The sequence below is a fragment of the Nicrophorus vespilloides genome, unplaced genomic scaffold (genome assembly GCF_001412225.1).
Source record: "Nicrophorus vespilloides isolate i.1.1-1 unplaced genomic scaffold, Nicve_v1.0, whole genome shotgun sequence".
Lineage (NCBI taxonomy): Eukaryota > Metazoa > Arthropoda > Insecta > Coleoptera > Silphidae > Nicrophorus > Nicrophorus vespilloides.
This window is the reverse complement of record NW_017099921.1, coordinates 7,717-28,084: the sequence shown is the minus strand read 5'-3', so window position 1 is coordinate 28,084 and position 20,368 is coordinate 7,717. Positions and strand designations below refer to the sequence as shown.

The 20,368-nt window shown below is 30.7% G+C and overlaps 1 protein-coding gene across 5 annotated transcripts; it reads left to right on the top strand.

The window, feature by feature from the left end:
- Window positions 1–963: 963 nt before the first annotated feature.
- On the top strand, window positions 964–20,205 carry LOC108566081 (matrix metalloproteinase-24-like). Of its 5 annotated transcripts, none has more exons than XM_017925797.1 (8): window positions 964–1,166; window positions 16,648–16,771; window positions 16,929–17,036; window positions 17,256–17,497; window positions 17,561–18,215; window positions 18,278–18,541; window positions 18,979–19,093; window positions 19,381–19,469. In XM_017925797.1, the coding sequence occupies exons 1-7, from the start codon at window positions 1,086–1,088 to the stop codon at window positions 19,059–19,061; spliced, it is 1,557 nt and encodes a 518-aa protein (XP_017781286.1). In that variant the 5' UTR covers window positions 964–1,085; the 3' UTR covers window positions 19,062–19,093; window positions 19,381–19,469. The 5 variants fall into 5 exon arrangements, with proteins under 5 accessions (XP_017781286.1, XP_017781285.1, XP_017781282.1 ...); XM_017925796.1 differs by having other exon boundaries at window positions 18,278–18,625; window positions 19,030–19,093; XM_017925793.1 differs by having other exon boundaries at window positions 18,278–18,625.
- Window positions 20,206–20,368: the final 163 nt, after the last annotated feature.

The following is a 20,368-nucleotide window of genomic DNA, read 5'->3' as shown; positions in this document are numbered from 1 at the left end:
AAAAAATCATTCTATATTATACAATCAATCATGTATTTTTTACTCTAACATTTTGTTATTCATTGAAATGTATTATTATGAAAGTGTCCAAACAAATTGTGTAATTTGATGTGTTTTCATATATTTTATAATAGAAAATCCTCAAAATTTACGAAATCTTATGGAATTAAGTTGTATTTATTAAACACTACAAAATAATTTAAAAAAAATAAGAATATTTGAAGAAATAATTAAATATTATCATAATGCAATTAAATTTAAACAAAATAAAGCTAATTGCAAAGAAAACAAAGAAATATATAACAAGAAAAAATGACCTACATTCAGAAATCAACAGAACAAATATTGTAAAGTTCAAGACTTCTTGAAAAGTAAGAAATAAATACCAAATAAATAAATATATGACTATGACACATTTCAATATAAATAAAATAGGATTGTGGTATGCTTTTTGTCTGTAATTATTTATGTAATTGTACTATTGTTGCAATAAAAATTGTTGGTATTATTATAAAATGAAAAACAATAGGTTAAAAAAGATAAATTAGAGAAAATTAAACAATAGTTATAATATTATTGCAATAGTTATACAAAATATAAAAGTATAATACAAAAATGTCTACAGTTAATTCTGACTACAAAATATTGTAAGTTTTAAAGTATTTATGGAATAAAGCATTGCCCTTCTCTGTGCTGGCCTCGATACAAAGAAAACAAACAAACAAGTAAACAAAAATCTGGTGAAAATAGTTTAGGAACCGTGCTCAATGAATGCAGATCATGGCTCAACCATTCGTTATTTAATCTTACGTATGTCACTAATTTGAAACCGCTAAAATTTCGGTGGTATAGTAGTTTTTTGTGTATGCTATGATGATTTGATTTGGAGGAGGGAAAGCGTCAGGATTTGCGCGGATTGTTATAAGTCCATCGCCGCGCACCTGTCGAGTAGTTTGGATTAAACCACTGTCGCGGTACCAAGCCGCAGGTAGTCCTGGTTCCGCGATCGCCGACTCCAGTCTCGTCCGAATTAAAAGCTTCAAAAAATTAAAATTTTCTAAAGTATACGGAGAAACAGCAAGAAAATGTTTGTGAGTGTAGTCCTGATGGTCGTCCTGACCATCTACATGGTAGGATCGGCACCGGTCAACGATAACCAAGCGATGGTAAGTGTAAACAAAAATTAATAAGCATCAACTTGTTGAACCAATTGTAAAAATGAATCATATTTGTAACAAGTTATACACGAAACGCATTTCAACGAGCCTCGTCACACTTAATCAGCGTTTTGTCTCCTTATCAATGCAAATATGATGCGCGATGTAAAGGCGCACACTTTCGTAATGTGGATAATGAGATAGTAATCAACGTGTGACGTTTACGAGTTTTCTTTACTGAAAAGAAAAATCTGCGGATCGATTTTTCTCCATCGCACTTATGCAAATCCCGCATCGATTCGTTACGCTCGGATTTCGCAAAAACCGCAAAACTAGATGGAAAAAGAGGAATAAAAAGAAAATAACGACACGGCACGTTTTCAGTCACACTTTCGAAAATTACATAAAGCTCCCGAAAATACAAATCAAATAAAACAAAACGCATCTCTGTGTGTGTCAAGTGTAGAAAATGAAACGGATTTCTAAAATTTGGTAATACATTTTTTATTAAATCAAATTGCATTTATATTGTTTCTAATTTTTTTTTTATTACTTATCTGTAGCGATTTCAAGTATTATCTCGGTTACTATTGGGAAACATTTGCATGAATAATTTGAAAACGTTGCCTTTGAAAAAAAATATACAGAAATCCCGTCAAAGAAAATATTGTTAATGAGTAATCAATAGATAAAACGCGTGAATCATGCATATGTTGATTATAAGTTTATAACTTTGTAAAAGTTACAATTTGGGTTCAAAGATGACGCAATTAATTGTTTTTCTCAAAAAGGATTCACTTATTTTTTATTACTGTAAAGGTGCGTACACAACTTTCAATTAAAGTAACATATGCATAATACGTCAATTCTTTAATACGTCAATTCTTTAATTTAAATAAATCATTTTCTTTGTAGAATAAAGATGCGTACGCACTACTAGATAAAAGAAACATTCATATAAAGTATACTTAAATATGACACTTTAACGGCGATTTTAATTTAACAATTGTTTAATAATAAAGTTATGTCATTCCATTATTATGCAGTTTAGTGCCACATATGATTCAATCGAAAAACGTGATCTGGTTAAAGACTGTTATTATCATTTTACATAATCGTTGAATCGTCATGTAAACTTATTTGAGAGGAAATGCTTAGATTATTCCCATCATGAAAAATATTAAATATTAAATTCTCACTACAAAATATGACTAATCGCACTTGATAATCCTTTATATTATACAGATATATATATTTTCTTTGACGCACGAGTCGTTCTCGGCATTGCAGAATTATTTCATAACTTTAAACACGTGAATGATATAAAAAAAAATGTGTGAGCAATATATTTTTCTTTTTAATGTCTTTACTGTAAGAAATGCAACTAAGCAAATCAAGTTTCCATATAACACAAAATAAGACAATTTTGTAAGAACAAAGATTTTCTTTGCAATTTTCGTTACTATTACTCACGTCAGAATCAAATGAACTTCACAAAGAGTTAAACTCTAAGAAGTGACGCAAATGATTCATCGAATTATTATTAGTCACGAGAATTATAACAACTGTGATCTAGCCTCGTCGCTTTCTCCGAATAATAACAGATATTCAGAGAATCCAGATGATCAAAAATCTAAAACCAATAACTTATTAATCCGTCTACGTCTATCGATTCCTTAAACGTTATTGATCAATTTGTAACTGTAACAATCTTGGACTTTCCCAAATTCGACGTGCTAAAAGATCTAGGCCTCAAGGACTAACAGCTTTTTTTTTTTTAATTTTCTCGTGCTACCATTCTTTCTTAATTAACCGCACTTAAAAGATTATTACTTTTATTGTTCTTATATTTGTTTGTTTTTATACAGTATACAGAATTAAAGCTGATTTTAATTGATCTGATGCACACACATAAACAAGTCAGATGCCTCTTTTTTAAGTGGATCAGCACAAAATGTATTGTTAATCCGGGATAATACTAATAATTATAGATTAATTAACGTTTACTTTTCATTTATCTCAGTTTTTAACTTGTGTTGTTTAAATCAAGAAGAAAACCATACATTTTAATAAGCTGTTTTTTTTTCGAATATAAAGATGCATCCGCATTGTTCGATAACAATTCCATAAAACTGTTTGAAACCGGACTAATCGAAGAATTAAATTTATATAAAATGAACAATTGAAATTTTTAAACCCGAACAACAATTGGATAACAATTAAACTTATAAAGCTACTAGTATATAGAACAACATTACCTCAATAGTGCGGTTCCGACAAAAACCCGGACTAATCGAAGAATTATATACATACGTAATTAACATTTGCTTTTCATTTATCTCAGTTTTTAACTTGCGTTGTTTAAATAAAGAAGAAAACCATACATTTTAATAAGCTGTTTTTTTTTCGAATATGTTATGAGCATACCAACTATTACCATCAAGTATCGATAACAATTCAATTAATCCAGTTTCATACAGTCCTGGATATGACTATTTGAAATCGGACTAATCGAAGAATTAAATTTATATAAAATGAACAATTGAAATTTTTAAACCCGAACAACAATTGTACAACAATTAAACTTATAAAGCTACTAGTATATAGAACAGCATTACCTCAATAGTGCGGTTCCGACAAAAACCCGGACTAATCGAAGAATTATATACATACGTAATTAACATTTGCTTTTCATTTATCTCAGTTTTTAACTTGCGTTGTTTAAATAAAGAAGAAAACCATACATTTTAATAAGCTGTTTTTTTTTTCGAATAAGTTATGAGCATACCAACTATTACCATCAAGTTCGATAACAATTCCATTAATCCTGTTTCAAACAGTCCTAGATATGACTGTTTGAAACCGGACTAATCGAAGAATTAAATTTATATAAAATGTTCAATTGAAATTTTTAAACCCGAACAACAATTGGATAACAATTAAACTTATAAAGCTACTAGTATATAGAACAACATTACCTCAATAGTGCGGTTCCGACAAAAACCCGGACTAATCGAAGAATTAAATACATACAAAAATGAACAGTACAATTGAAATTATCAAATCGAATTATAGTGAGACTGAACAATAATTTCATACAAATAAACTTATAATGCTACTTGTACATCATTAAATCGCATAGTGCGGTTCCGCCAATATCCCGGACTAATCGAGGAACTAAATATTAAATATATACAAAAATTAACAGCACAATTAACTTTTCCAAACCGGACTATAATGAATCAGGACTGTTCGAAGCAACTCTATGCGAGGTGTTGCTTTAATTGATAATTAATTTATTACTCATTTCACATTAGTACAAATCTTAAATTTTAAATGAATTATTGGTAAATATTCATTTCACGTAGAAGATTGAAACGGGTTCAAGTAAGTAAGAAAACCGTAGATTTGAATAAATTCTTTTTTATCACTATAACCTGTGCATCCGCACTAGACGAGTTATGAGACTCAAACCGAGAGTACCAATAGTTTGATAATAATACTAATCAATCGATTAAATAAATGCTCAATTGAAATTTTCAAACCTTTGAATCCGGACTGATTGAAGCAGTACTATGCGAGGTATTGATTGAATTGTTACTCATTTCACGCATAGTGTGGGTGCAGTATTAGACTCATCAATTATTTGAAATGAATTATTAGTAAACGTTAATAATACGTGCAAAATTGAGTCATTCATTAATGACTAGTTTCTTCGGGAATTCAACAGGTTGTCAACAAAAAAAAATGCGTCTTCTGTGTATACAGTTCACTAGTATTTTCCAAAGTATTTATTGTGTGTTGCGCACATTTCGATTAAATGCCGGACACGTGCCGTTATAATACCTTAACGTATCGGATGCCCTTCGGTTTTCTGTTTTATTATGAATTCGATTAGGAAGAATTATTGTATGTACATCGGCATGACAGATTGTGAATTTTAATCCGGCCGAAGAATTTCACGTGCGCCGTGCGGCCGAGCCGAGCCGTGCACCTTCGTGTGTTTTTCCACTCCGTTTTCGCCCATTTCGCATCGGAATTTATTTGTGTTTTCCCATCGCACATATCTTTACTGATTTATTGTTGTTTTTGTTTGTTATTTGTTTGTTTTCTTCGCTTCGCTTTCATTATTTGTCGTCGATGTTCTTCGATCAAAGATCGCCCCTTACGCAACGTCGAACTGGTATTGTTACGTGCGGATGTACATCGGTTCACCTTCGATGCACTGACTCATCCATTAACAATACGGTCATTAATCCCTTCGTTTCTTCTTCCAAAAAAAAAAACAACGAAACGAACGCGAAAAAAAAAACAACACCGCAGATTAATGACGAAGACCGCAACGTCTGATAATTCATGAGTAATACAGCTAAAGTAATACTAATTAAACAGGATTTTAAGAAAACACAACTTAATCAGAAATTTCATATCCATATCCTTTATAGTTTTAATAACATATTAATTACATTAATTAAATTAATTGTTAATGATAATTTGATTTAAAATATTCATTTATTTAACTGATGCTCGATGCTATCATTTCGTTTATTACAAATTCTCTGATCTGAAATTATTTTAGATTAACTATCTCTAATATAATATGTAATCTCCAGATAATTACATTTATAATCCATAATAAAGGGTACTTTATTACTTGCAATACTTATCAAATGATTACATTAATAAAATTGTCACAATAATATTTGAGTCAATTCAAGTTTTTTCTTCAATGAATATTCTAGAAAATTTATTGAAAAATGTTCTGTTTTGAAGAATTTATACAGAATTTTGTTTTTGTTCTAATAATTTTTTTTTCCCATAATTATAATTTTATTTTTCAAAATATTTCAAGTATCAATTTTTTTCACTAATCACGTAGAATTTAGTTACATAATAATAATTATTACCGAACAATACCTTAATTAATCATATTGTTAAATTTGAAGAAAAAAAACACACAACATTTGTATCCTCCAAAGCGGAAAGTATTTAAATAAAAGGAATCAAAAATTGCGTAACAATAACAAACACACACATTTTTTTTTCAAACACGAATTATAACACATGTAACGGAACGCACAGCACAATATAAAATTATTACAAGCAAAAGCTAAATAGATGTCAGAAGGTCGCGGATAATTAGCTAATAATAATAATTCAAGTACGTAGATAATAAAAAAAAAATATATACAAAAATTCATGTACTTTTTTACGTAGTTTTCAAATACATTTTCAAAGCACGCGCATAATTTGAAGATACATTTTGAATATTATTATTATTAGATAAGCCTGGTTTACGTATTTAAAAAAAAAAAACAACGATAAGATTTTTTTTTTAATTTAAATATATTTCTCAGGTTTCTGTTGTTATGAAATTCACAGCAGCTGTTAATTAATTCTCAAAGGTTGAGTCATTATTTTGATAAGCTTTAGTCACTAAATTTGTAACAAAAATATTTATACAGTTTATTAAATAATCAGGGCCGAATTAAGATTATCGTGGGCCCTAGGTACCTGTCAAGTAGATGAAGTTGAAGGGAGGAGGTGTTGATTGTTGGCATCTTTGCTACTTAACAACTAAATATGTATTCTTATATTTTAATGTTTCTTTTCGTGGTCCCAAAAAAAGGTGAGGGTCCCCAAAAAAAAACCTTCATAAAATGACGAGTCAGCAAATAACACATTAAAATAAAGTAGATTTGTTTCTCTGTAAACTGAGAATAAATAGAATTGCTGCGTTAATTTCAAATAAATAAACACTCCCAATGACACGTATAAGCCTATAAACTGGGTTTAAAGTATTTCTGTGTACAACGAACTAACACAAATTACAACAATAGTTCGAATTACGTGGTTACGAAACAGGCTTTTCCTGTATATTTTTCAACTATAGAATAGAAAATTCAATAGTGTAAAATCAATTGCATTGAGAAATCGCAGCAATTACTGAAATAAAATGTCATTAAATTATTTATTTACTAATTTTTATTGATTCTAATTTGAACTATTGACCAAAATCTTTCTACTCTTTCTTATATAAAAAAATTACTATAAAATATAGTTAAAACGTCTGAAAAGTAGTTTCTTCCAAGTAATTGTAATAAAACTTTATTTACCAAGAAATACGGTTTATATACTTATGACATAATACCGAATTTGGTTCATCAAGTTTTACTTTTCCAACGTATTATCCAGTTGTCGGTTTTCAATTTAGCGGTTAGATTATTAAACTCGCAGGAAATATTCCACATTGCCGTGGTTTTGTCATTATAATCCGACGATGCGTAATGGCATTAAAACGTATTAGATAACATGGAAATAACCTTACAGGTTATGAATGAATCAGTTAACGCAATATCTTTGTTATATAATTATATATTTTTTCAACAAACCGTTAAAATTCACAAACCAATTTTATTTTATATTAGCCACCATTAATATTACGTAAACAAAGTGCTAATATGTTCGGATCACACACTGTTTAAAACCGCACTAATAGTGGACGAATGTTTTGCTCAATTAAAATTCAATTTTTTTTTAAATTGTAAACCGTACTATTGCCAATCCGCACTATGCGAGGTATTGCTGTGTATTGATTAAACTACTTCCGCATTGAGATCAAATATAGATGGACTTATCTATACAAAGTGCTATTATGTTCGGATCCCGCACTGTTTAAAACCGCACTAATAGTGGACTTTAAAACCACAGCACAAAGAAAAAGACTTCACTATATACAGAAAAATAAGTGTACTAATTTTTCCGAATGTATTTTGCTTAATTAAAATTCAGTTTTTTTTTTATTTCAAACCGTATTATAGCCAATCCGCACTATGCGAGGTATTGCTGTGTATTGATTAAACTGCTTCTGCATTGAGATCAAATATAGATGGATTTATCTATAAACAGAATGAATATTGTGTATATAAACTCGACTGAAGGGTTCTTTGTGACCTCTAAAACAAACAAGAAGAGATCATGCCATGATCATCAAATAGCAAACTCATTCAATGATCGACGACAATGACCGATAACGGGTCGATTTTTTTCTCTCTTCGATTTACCTTGCATCGCTTTATGGAATGCGACAAGGTCTGAAACGTTAAACCAAGGTTTCAGTGCCGAAGGTAACAATTATTATGAATTCATCTCCGATATCGCATATGTACTTATTACAACAACGGAAATGGTTATTATGTGCACTGATGATTGCGATTTTTTTATATAACCCTCGTATTTACTCCAGTTTACCCAATATTGATTCAATGCTAAAATTATGAATGATTATATTGTTGAATGAAATATAATTCAAGATGTCAACATGAAATTATTTGTATTTAAAACGAAAACAAATATATTTAATATTGATTTTCTTGTAGATTCACGTTTTGAGATTAAAATCGCGTAAGCTGTTCACGATTTAGTGGCGATCGTCAATATCCGTGTACAGTTGAGATCACTGATTGGAATTTTCGAAAATTCTGTTTGATTAGCATTGGCAGAAGCGATCGGCTTGGCTAGCTAGTCACGACGCGATGCATAGGATTTGTTTGAATCCTCGACGCGTCGGACATCCTTGGTGGATTAAAATCATTATTCTGTTAGATAGTGACCGGCACTGCAAGGACACTTGTGCAGAGAGCTAAAGGTCGCATAGCTAATCCTGCGACAGTCCTTTAATTAACCCAGGATTCGCATGCGGCGCTCTGGGTAGGAAGTGGAATGATGATCGTTTTCAATCGCATCCTCTAATTATTATACAACTTTATTTAACTAAATACAATGAAGGACAACAGTAAACTATTAAACAAATACAGATTCTACTACTAAGTTATAAGCAAATAATGTAAATAACGGTAAACAAATTTGGACATCTTAAGGTTGCGTATTCGCTATTATACTTTTCGGGGACTTCAGTCAAATTCGTTAAAATTACAATGAAATAATCAAATTTAATCAACGTTAACAAATTCTACTAAAGTGCAAAGAAATAATGTAATTTAATCAACATTTTTCACAAATTTTGACATCCCAACGTTTCGAATTTTCTATAATAATTGGGGACCTCAGTAAACTATAAAACAATTTTTCTTTTAAATTTAAGTTTGAACGAGGTACATTTTTCACAAATTTTGACATCCCAACGTTTCGAATTTACTATGATAATTGGGGACCTCAGTAAACTATAAAACAAATATTTTTTTTAATTTAAGTTTAACGAGGTACAATTTTTCACAAATTTTGAATCCCAACGTTTAAAATTTACTATGATATTGGGGACCTCAGTAAACTATAAAACAAATATTTTTTATTTAATTTAAGTTTAAACGAGGTACATTTTTCACAAATTTTGACATCCCAACGTTTCGAATTTACTATGATAATTGGGGACCTCTCAGTAAACTATAAAACAAATATTTTTTATTTAATTTAAGTTTAACCGAGGTACATTTTTCACAAATTTTGACATCCCAACGTTTCGAATTTATTATGATAATTGGGGACCTCTCAGTAAACTATAATACAAATATTTTTTATTTAATTTGAGTTTAAACGAGGAAAATTTTTCACATATTTTGAATTCACTATGCAAATATTATTGTGTTTTTTGGGATTCTCAATGAACTACAAAACAAATACAGATATTACAAGTAAATAAAGTAATTTAATCAACATTCAACAATGAATTTCACAACAAATTTGATTACCTAATGCGAATTCCCACTGCATAGATGATGGTATTTATGGGAACCTCAATATACTACAAACAAATAGAAAAGTTACAAGTTAATTATTTAATTTGAATAAAGTTAGACGAAGCATTTCTTTCAAATATGACAACCTAAGACGGCTAATTTCCAATGAAACCGTAAATTTATGTAATTTAGACGACATTAAATGAGATATTTCATTCAAATTTCGAATTTGTTATGCAATAAACTACAAAACAAACAAAAAAACGTTAGTAACTTACAAATAAACAATGTAAATTAAACAACGTTAAACAAAGTATTTCTTTCAAATATGATAACCTAAGGCTGCGAATTTGCTATGCAAACGTGATGGTATGTTTTTTTTTTGGGATCGCAAAAGCGTGGGGTTCGAGACAAGCCCTCTTCGAATCGCACAACAACAACAAATCCAAAACGGAATCGAGACACAATGGGACGTGCAGACAATGCCTCGCACGTTGAGGAATTTTCGTGGAAAAACTGAAATTAATGCAACGCGTTTTTCACAATCTCGAGCTTCGTCACATTTCCTTCCTACTTCATATTTTATTTCACTGTTTTTTTCTATTTACCTTTGTTGTCCTCTCCGTATTAATTGGATTAGTGTCAGTGTGTCAAACTGTTTGCACGGTGATAACATGAGGATCAGATAGATGGATGATCGCGCTCGCACTCCAACATACACGGGGCCCAAATTAATCGGTCGTAGTGGCCTTGAGGCGGATTTTCATGACTCAAAAAATTTTCGTTCTAAACGCATTAAATTTAATCACAACAATCAAATGACTCACATTTCACTTTGCGTCAGAAACCTTCAAACTATTTCAATGTCTTAAATATCTTAATAATAACAATAATTCAAATTATATAAATTATATAATTAATTACTTGATTTCTACTGAAATTTACATTTTGTAAACGTAATTAACAAAAATTCAAATTACTCAGTTATAAATGCACTGATAAGGTTTAGTACGAAAGTGCAGTATCAAGAAAATTAAAAACTAATTAGATTTAGGTATTAATTAAATAGTAAATTTGATAATTAAAGTTTAAGTAAATTTATTTAAAAATAATTATTTATTTTGTTACAGTTAAAATACAAATTAAATATTAAAATAATACTTAGAAAAAGCATGAGTAATAATTGCTGGTAATTAAGATTGTCGGATGTTTGAGGTGAACTTTACGTGTTTGTGGGTGGAAGAAAGAACACTTTTGAGACAATCGTAAATTGGATGCAAATATGCTGGTAAGTCGCAAGACATCAGAGGCCTAATCCTGCGGTGAATATCTAGTAAACCGCAGGATTTATATGCATTCGTTGGCGTAGGTCAGCCTCGAGTTAATATAAAATGACTAAGACTTGAATTCCTGTAACTACGGTTGATTTCCTTAAATAAATTTGATGATTGTTACAAGCCATTATTGTTTTTTTATTTAGAAAATAATAATAATCATTTCACGTTCTTTATTAGAAAATCAATGATGATTATTGATGATCGAGTGATTTTTTAGAAAAAATATATGCCGTAACGAAAGTTTATTTAAAACTATGATTTAATAATAAAGAATTATTTAAAAAGAAATCAACGTTGCAGTGGAAAAAGTTTTGATATTTTGATAAATTTGGCTTATTAAAAGATTAAAAAAGAAAGAACCAAAAATATGACGTAACAAAATTGTAACTTTTCGTTACTAAACATTAAAATAATTATGATAATAAAAATTGTGAGGAAAAAGTTTTAATAATTTTTGATAAATTCCAATAATCATAGCAAACTGTTTAATTTTAAGAATGTAATGTTTTTAAACTTAAATTTTAACAAAACAAAAATATATTTCGTTTGTTTTTTGATGGTTTTCATAATCTTATAGTTTGATTTCTCAAGTAGCGACGCGCCTTCTACTCACATATATTTTTTGTTGTTGGATAAGTTTATCAATTCTTAATCAGTTATCCAGCCTATCCCAAGCATGTTTACAAATAATTAACTTGAACGAAGTCTCAATTCAAGCTTAGTTGATATTTCGTTTGACAGCGACGTTTTATAATTCCCAAAGCGGTTCGGACTTGATGCATTATTTATTTTATTTAGCCGTAGTTATTCCTTCTTTTTCTTTTTCTGTTCTCTGCTGCTTCTGCTATTCGCTAAAGATTATATAATAGCACCGAAACGTGAAGTGGCGATTTTGAATTATTTATAGTTTATATAACGAGCGAAAAGTTACATGCATAATAGAAATTTTCCAATATAAGGTTACTATAAGTAAAAATTGTATGGAATTATGCACGCATCTGTGATCGGAATAATTGCGAAGGTAACGAGGATTATTACATTTTTTTTTGTTTTGTTTTGTTATTTCGCCTCATTTGTTAATTGCCGATATTATTTATTCTTTCATATTAATCACGTAAACGTGAATATCCGAGCAACTTCTTTTATTTTTCTCTTCTTCAACCTTTATTTCCCATTGTGTCGCGATTTGTTGTTCCATGCACACACACATATCACCATTATGTATTTATTATATATTTATATACATATGTATATAATATACAAACACACGTGAATATAAATAATTCATGCGGTGCATGATTCTATTTTTGATGACATTGAGATACGACAATTTCGCTTGGTTCATTGCCACTGCCATTACCATACGAGCCAAAACATTCACTTCAATTATAAAATCCGTTTCGTGATGATGATGAAAACATAAATTCATAAATAATTAGTTAAAGAGCGGATAAGTCTTCTTGAATGCACTTCTTTCTCTGCGGTTATTGAAGGCGAAAAGTGCGTCCATGTGGTTACTAATTAAACGCCATGAATCACACCGAGTCTGCTCTTCCTTCCTCTTCTTTTTTTTTTATATGCATTCATATTAACTCGTCGGTGTCGTTTCTTTTTTTTTATTGTCAATTATTAGTTTATTTTATTTTCACGTACAGTGAGTTGATTCATGTTGCCTCCACATGACTCGCCATTCAGACGTTTCCGGTAAATTACATTTAATTGATTCGATGAATGTCAAACAGAAGCGCATAATAAGCCTAAATACACATAGATACACAGATCTATTACATTCTCGGACACGTGTACTTTTTTTTTTGAGTTAATTGCTTTGAATTTCCTACAATTTTCATATACCACGAAGTGATTTATAATAGAAAAAAATCAACAATATTCATTAAAATTTTAACATGAAAAATTCAAATTAAAATAGTTGTCATTTTCGTTCATACATGTTATTTTTTTTCTGGAATGAAAGAAATATTGTTAAATGAAAAAAATATAAAGAACTTTCCATTAATTCAGCAATTTACAACAATATTAATTATTTTTTTGTTGAATGTTAAACAAGAAAAACTTATAATTAAAATAGTTGTCATTTTCGTTTATACGTGTATTTTTTCTGGAATGAAATAAACATTGATAATTAGTAAGATATACAATCAATTTTCTATCAATAATTGAAAAAAATCAGCGATTTACAACAATATTAATGAAAATTTGGATGAATGTTAAACTTGTAATTAAATTTTTTGTTTATACATGGAATTTTTTTCTGCAATAAAATAAACATTGTTAATTGAAAAATCCAATCAATTTTCCATTAAATCCGCAATTTACAACAATATTAATTACATTTTTGTTGAATGTTAAACATGTAAAACTTCTAATTTAAATTAGTTATAATTTTAGTTTATACATGTTTATTTTATGATTGAATGAAATAAACATTATTAATTGGACAAAAATACAAATAATTAACTTGTGAAGTGATTTATAATAGAAAAAAATCAGTGATTTACAACAGTTTTAATGAAAATGTAATTGAATATATTGTTTAAATTCACTGTATTATTTTCGTTTACATGTATTTTTATTTTTTTGTTGATTGAAATAAACATTGTTAATTGTAAAAATAACAATGAATTTTCGATGTTCGGACGCAACGATTTAGTTTGTGTTCCGGGAAATGTGAAACAGTTCTAGAAACGCGTTATGCAACCCGTGATGCTTCCAAAACGTAATTACATTAATTTAATGGAATTCATATGAAAATTATATCATACATGTGTTTTTTTTCTGAGAAAAAAATATTTCTAGTAAAAATGTAAAATATTTAATATTATTACAAAATTGTTGCAAATTAAAGAAGTTAATTCTATTATTATTTTCAATTTTCCTATTTTATTGAATCATTAAATTATTTCTATTGAAAATGTACAAAAAAAATTAATAATAAATTTACTTAAAATATACATAAAATCAAATTTATAAACGAGAAATATTTCTAAATATTTAAAGTACTTTCATTAATTTACATGCAGATCTATAGAAAAATACATAAATCAAAAATATCTACTAGAAAATATTACTGTATTATTTATTGAAATAGTAAAATATATAAAATCAATAGAAATAAAATCACAAATTTTACTGATTTGTTTTCAAGTATTTTCATTAATTCTATAGAAAATATAAAAGTTAACAAATTTCACAGTTAAACTTTTTATCCACTAATGTTGTAATAAAAATTAACTTTATTTTTTATGCAAATTCAAAATTAATTATCAATTTTAAAGTTACTTTTTTCGTAGTACATTACTTTCTATTTACTATATAATTTCATTCTCTTTAATTGTGTTCTTCTGATTTAATAAATTAGTCATTTTTCACATTTAATAACTTTGCAAAGTTAATTAATTTTATTAATCATAAAAATTGGATTTTCTGAGATACGAATAAAAACTATTTTTTAACGAATTTTCATTGACTGTAAATAAACAAAAATTTAAAAAAAAGCTTCAGATTTCATTATTTAGTAAAATTTTTCAATGTTTCAATATCAATTGATTTTAGAACAGCAATTAATTAATTTTAGTACTAATAAAAATTGCGATTTGTTATTTAGAAAATAAATTATTACCATGTTTTCAAATCAAATTGCTTAAGGCGATTGTTTCGTAATTAACTGTTTTGATACTAAAACAAAGTAATTCCGATAAATCCAACATAGTTCACATAAATCTCTACACATATATATATTTTTTAACAACTATTCTGAAAACTATTTACTCATTCAAAATTGCGTTTGCGTATGCAATGTTAACGGGTTTAGATATGAACCCATTAACATTGCAAAATGCTATAGATAATGAAGCTAATGAAGCAGCGAATCACTAAATACATAAATAAATCATAACGTTGTTGTTACCAAGGTGAACAAACTTCGTTTGTTTAGTCGTATCGTCTGCGCAGATAATACAAATAAGATAAAGGATCCTTCGGTGTAAATCATTAAAATTTCATGACTTTTGCGGTCGAAGCTCATCCATCCATCCATCATGGACGAAACACAAAATTGCCGCGTTGGCATTGAAATGTGCATACGCAATTTCGGTTTCGTATAAAGCAACAACAACAAAAAAATATGAATTTACGAGATGAACAGAACAATTTGAATAGACTAAGATCTGTTTATTGTTAAGATGACAAGAGAAACAAGTAAAAAATGCACAGGTACAGTTTGACAGCCTTCAAGTGGATTGATCTATCATGTGCAGAGATGCATGTCTTTGTATAGCGTTTAAGGAAATGCACTTTAACTGCGTGCAATTAACAACCTGATTCTCGCTAAACAAATTAATCCAATTTGCAAGTGCGATTACTGCAAAAAAAAAAACTTTGTACCTTGTACTCGCAGATTTCCAACAATATTTACAAACTTTGTCATAAATGTGCGTTATTCGCATTGCTAATCATTTTTTTTTCTCTCTCTCTCGTCTCATTTAATTGCCATTATGCAGAGACGGTGAGTAATTCTACAGCTATTTTACCTTTACAACTATTCATATCGATTTCTTAGTAAACTCTCTGAGTTGTAGGCGTATCATACTGATTCATTCATTCAGAAAACCGAGCCCAGTCTGTCCCACATTAAATCAGTGAGGAAAAAAATACTGTATGCTAATTCGAGGTTCAACAATGAGACGAGATAGAAAAAAAATAATAACAACAATTTCATCTGCGAAAAATACAATGCTAATTTTGTATGGACATATTTCAAGATTTCAAGATCAAAGGTTAACGATTTCCAGTTATAAATTACATTTCATTGAGTCAATGATTTCTTTCCACAATTTCTTCAATTCATACACAGATGTTATTTATACAAAAATTGCATAAACAGCATAAATGTGCAACAATTATTTAAATCAATATTGAAAGATGCGTCAACTGCAAATGAATCACAGCTTTATCATCAACGATTTGTGAAAATTTGCTTCACGGTTTATCTGCGCCTATTATTTAACAACGATAAAATTTGCTTGGGTCATTAGCCTTTAGCAAAATAATATTAACGCAAGATTAGTTTCATTCTCAAAACACATATTAAAAAATAGTTTATTTTGAAATATGTTCCTTCTTCAAGAGAATGCAAGATTAATTTAACGTTGATTTCTTTAAAGTGTTGAATACAATAAATAAATATTTTTTTCTTCTATTTTACCAAATGATTTGAAAAAAACTTATTCTATATTCCATTCTCATTCACTATTTATGGTTGTTTCTTCTCTTCTTATACATGGCTAAATTTTGCAAGCGTTGCACGATCTTTCTGTGGTTTAGCATCTATTAAGTCGTTCCAATGTGGACGTTCACTTTCTTGTACGTTCGAATCGCAGGAATTGAATATTTTAAAATATCAAAAATACTGATGACTTTTATTGGTTTCTGTTACAGTTGTATCTATCACAGTACGGATATATAGCAAAAACGCGATTCAATTCGAGCTCAATAATGGACGAGCATAAATTTTCCAAAGCGGTGGCTGATTTCCAAAGCTTCGCTGGTCTTAACATCACAGGTATGTCGTATGTCGTATGTATAAATGCATGTCCTCGTGAATCCGTCACATCCGGTTTCGCATTGGCGACCTACTCTAACAGTAATAGCCAATGATTAAACCTCTCTTTAAATGGTTTTCGGGTTAAGGTTAACGATGGATTTGGTTCTGTTTTCAGGTGAACTGGACAAGGAGACCATCACGGTGATGTCTTTGCCGAGATGCGGCGTGCAGGACAAAGTGGGAACCGGGAGCGACAGCAGATCCAAGAGATACGCACTTCAAGGTTCGATAAATGCACCTATTTTCATTCATTCATTCATTCATTTCTGTGTTGCAACGAACAGAGAGTCGTTTATAAAAATAAAGAACGGTAACGGGAATGTCGTTACTATTTATTGTACGAAGCTCTTGATGCCGGAGTTCCGGTCCATCGCGCTCTGATGCACACACTCACACTCATTGTGAAGAGCAAAACAATGAACTTGTTGTATTGCGTTTGTAGGGAGCAGGTGGAAGGCGAAAAATCTGACGTACAGGATTTCCAAGTACCCGAAGAACTTGAAGCAGTCGGAGGTCGATAAGGAGCTCCAGAAGGCGTTCGACGTTTGGACTGGGTACACGGATTTGAACTTCAAACCTGCGACTGGAAAGGTTCACATTGATATTAGATTCGAGTCGGGTGAGCACGGAGATGGAGATCCTTTCGACGGACCTGGAGGAACTTTGGCTCATGCTTACTTCCCTGTAAGTTATATATTTCAAGCAAAGTGATGGACTTGTGTATAATTTACGATTTCTGCTTTTTAGATTTACGGTGGTGATGCTCATTTTGACGCGTCTGAAACGTGGACGATCGGAAGCTACAGAGGGACGAACCTGTTCCAGGTGGCGGCTCACGAATTCGGTCATTCACTCGGTCTGAGTCATTCCGATGTGCGATCGGCTCTGATGGCTCCATTCTACAGAGGTTACGAACCGTTCTTCGAGTTGGATCAGGATGATGTTGATGGTATCCAAGCGTTGTACGGCAAGAAGACGAGTCGCCGAGTTGATCCTCCGCAGAAACAACCAAAGCCGTTTGAACCGACCGAACCATCGGTCACTTCAGATGATAATCTCTGCAAGGATTCGTCCTTCGACACAATCTTTAAATCTGCTGGTGGAGAAGTCTACGTCTTCAAGGGCGATAAATACTGGCAGTTAAGCGATGATAGGGTCATGAGCGGATACCCGAAATTGATCACGAAAGGATGGCCCGGTCTTCCAGGCGACATCGATGCAGCATTTACATACAAAAACGGAAAGAGCTACTTCTTCAAAGGAAAGCAATACTGGAGGTACGCAGGTCGTAAAGTGGATGGAGATTATCCTAAAGATATTTCTACTGGTTTCACCGGAATCCCCGATAATTTGGATGCTGCCACGGTTTGGAGCGGCAACGGAAAGATCTACTTCTACAAAGGTATAATCGATTTTTGCAATTATAATAAATGAGATTTATTATAATTGATTATAATGTTTCAGGAACTAAATTCTGGCGTTTCGATCCGATGCAAAGGCCTCCGGTGAAGAGCGGATACCCGAAACCGATCTCAAATTGGGAAGGATTACCTGACAATCTGGATGCCGCCTTCAAGGATAACAACGGTTACACGTACTTCTTCAAAGATGGAGCTTATTATAGGTTCAACGATCGCACGTTCTCCGTGGACTCCGTGAATCCGGCCTTCCCAAGGTCGGCTGCCTATTGGTGGTTCGGTTGCAAGGAAGCCCCTCGGGGTACCATAGGTAAAACAGGGCTTCTTGTGACAACTGAGGAGAGCGATATCAGCGACTACAACTTTAGCGATTCGGACCCAAATTTCGACTCAGGTAGGAAATCTTGACCATTACTTAAATAAAAAAAAAAAGAAGGTGTATATATATTAACTGGAACTTAGGTACTAAGACTCGCTCTCCTCGGATGTATGTATTTGCATTTATTTTGAATTTGATGTTTGTTCTTCCGTGTGGTCTTTGTTGAATGCGCTTTGTATCATCCACTTGCTTGCGTCTAAACCTAAGCATGCTTTACTATTATAGATTACTAGACAATTATTTTTTTTTTCAATTTTCACCACTATATATTGGAAATCTATAAAACTAACACACTTTCTCCTCGAGTGGGTTTTCTGTCCTCTAAAATTTTGGTTCAGCTTCTAATACAAAAATATATTTCGATATAGTTGTGAGTAGACTTCGGTCTATATTTAATATTGGACACGGCTACATTCCAGAGTCCTATCTTCATCGACGTGCAAGATACTGAGAGCCGCAGCCTCAAAATCTAATGTTTCATAAGTATGTCATATTTCATTATACTATAATAATTCTATTAAGATAGCGAAACAGTTCAAAAACCTAACTAAAGGAAACAGAATGGAATCTGAAAATTCTGGTTTGACGAATTCGATTTCGTTCTGTACTTCAAGGAGAAGAAAATAACACGAATCATGCTTTGTCGTTCGTTCGAAATCATTTCAAATATGTTTGCTTCACAGCAATAAAAAAAATAATAATTGAGAGCAAATCGCTTTTTCTAATATGAAGTACGTGTTCAACCCTGTGATTAATATATGATTTTTTAGATTTTTATCATAGAGAAAACGAGACGTCAGCTGGTCGCCATTCAAACACATTTTCGGAAAATGGATCTCAGTTTCTCAATCCCTCGTCACTAGTTTTATTAATGACGGTTTTGGCTCTCCTCTTGGCCTTCTAGGAGCTTCTTCCTTGGCACCAGAATGTAGACTTTATTATGTGCTCCAGAAGTATAAAATATTTATTAGAAAATTCTACGGGGGACGCGCATGGACTGATGTTTTCAGAGCTGCTACGACCTGCAAGGATAAAGCAAAATGCTGGATGATCTTTCTCAATTTTGTATGCAAAGCAATAACCCCTTAACCACCTTTTTTTCGTTTTAATTTACTATTACTATTATCATTTTACTTAATCCCCTTTTATTATTATTACTACTATTACAATAATTATCTTTATATCTTCCCGTAAATGTGTAAATAGTTTGTAAACGCGAAGAAGAAGAAGAAGAGAAAAAAAACAAACAAAAAAAAAATATTATTAATTCCTTTTATAAGGGAATCTCGTCGCTGTGATGATCTATTGTATTTTAATTTCCATTTAGACGTCCTCAAAGTCATAGTTTTTCTTTTGGGACCAATGCACGTTTAGACAATATACTATATAAGTATTTAGTTATTATTGTGTAATTAATGTAAGCGTAATTTCGTTTTCTTTACTGTAGCTTTATTAGTTGTATATTCTGATTGTGTGAATCAATAACAAATGGCAGAATTTTAGAATTCCAGGATATAATTTAGATGACATTTTGACTATTCCGCAAACGTATTCGAATTTTAAAAATAATGATTCTATCCATCTGCTACAGTCTTATACAGTTATTTATGATAATTATTTTTTTTGTTTGTTTGAATAAAAATGATAAACAATTACTATTTTTGGTCATTTTCCCTTTCAACTTACATTTTTGTTACAATTATATTTTTCTTTAATACAAAGTATTATGGTTTGCTTGAAGTATGAAATATGAATTAC

Excerpts from the sequence above, each read along its gene's own strand:
- LOC108566081 (XM_017925792.1), top strand. The coding sequence starts at position 1,086 with ATGTTTGTGAGTGTAGTCCTGATGGTCGTCCTGACCATCTACATGGTA. Across the intron at positions 1,167-16,647 it reads TCAACGATAACCAAGCGATG|TTGTATCTATCACAGTACGG; the intron begins GTAAGTGTAAAC and ends TTTCTGTTACAG. Across the intron at positions 18,626-19,380 it reads GGACCCAAATTTCGACTCAG|ATTTTTATCATAGAGAAAAC; the intron begins GTAGGAAATCTT and ends ATGATTTTTTAG.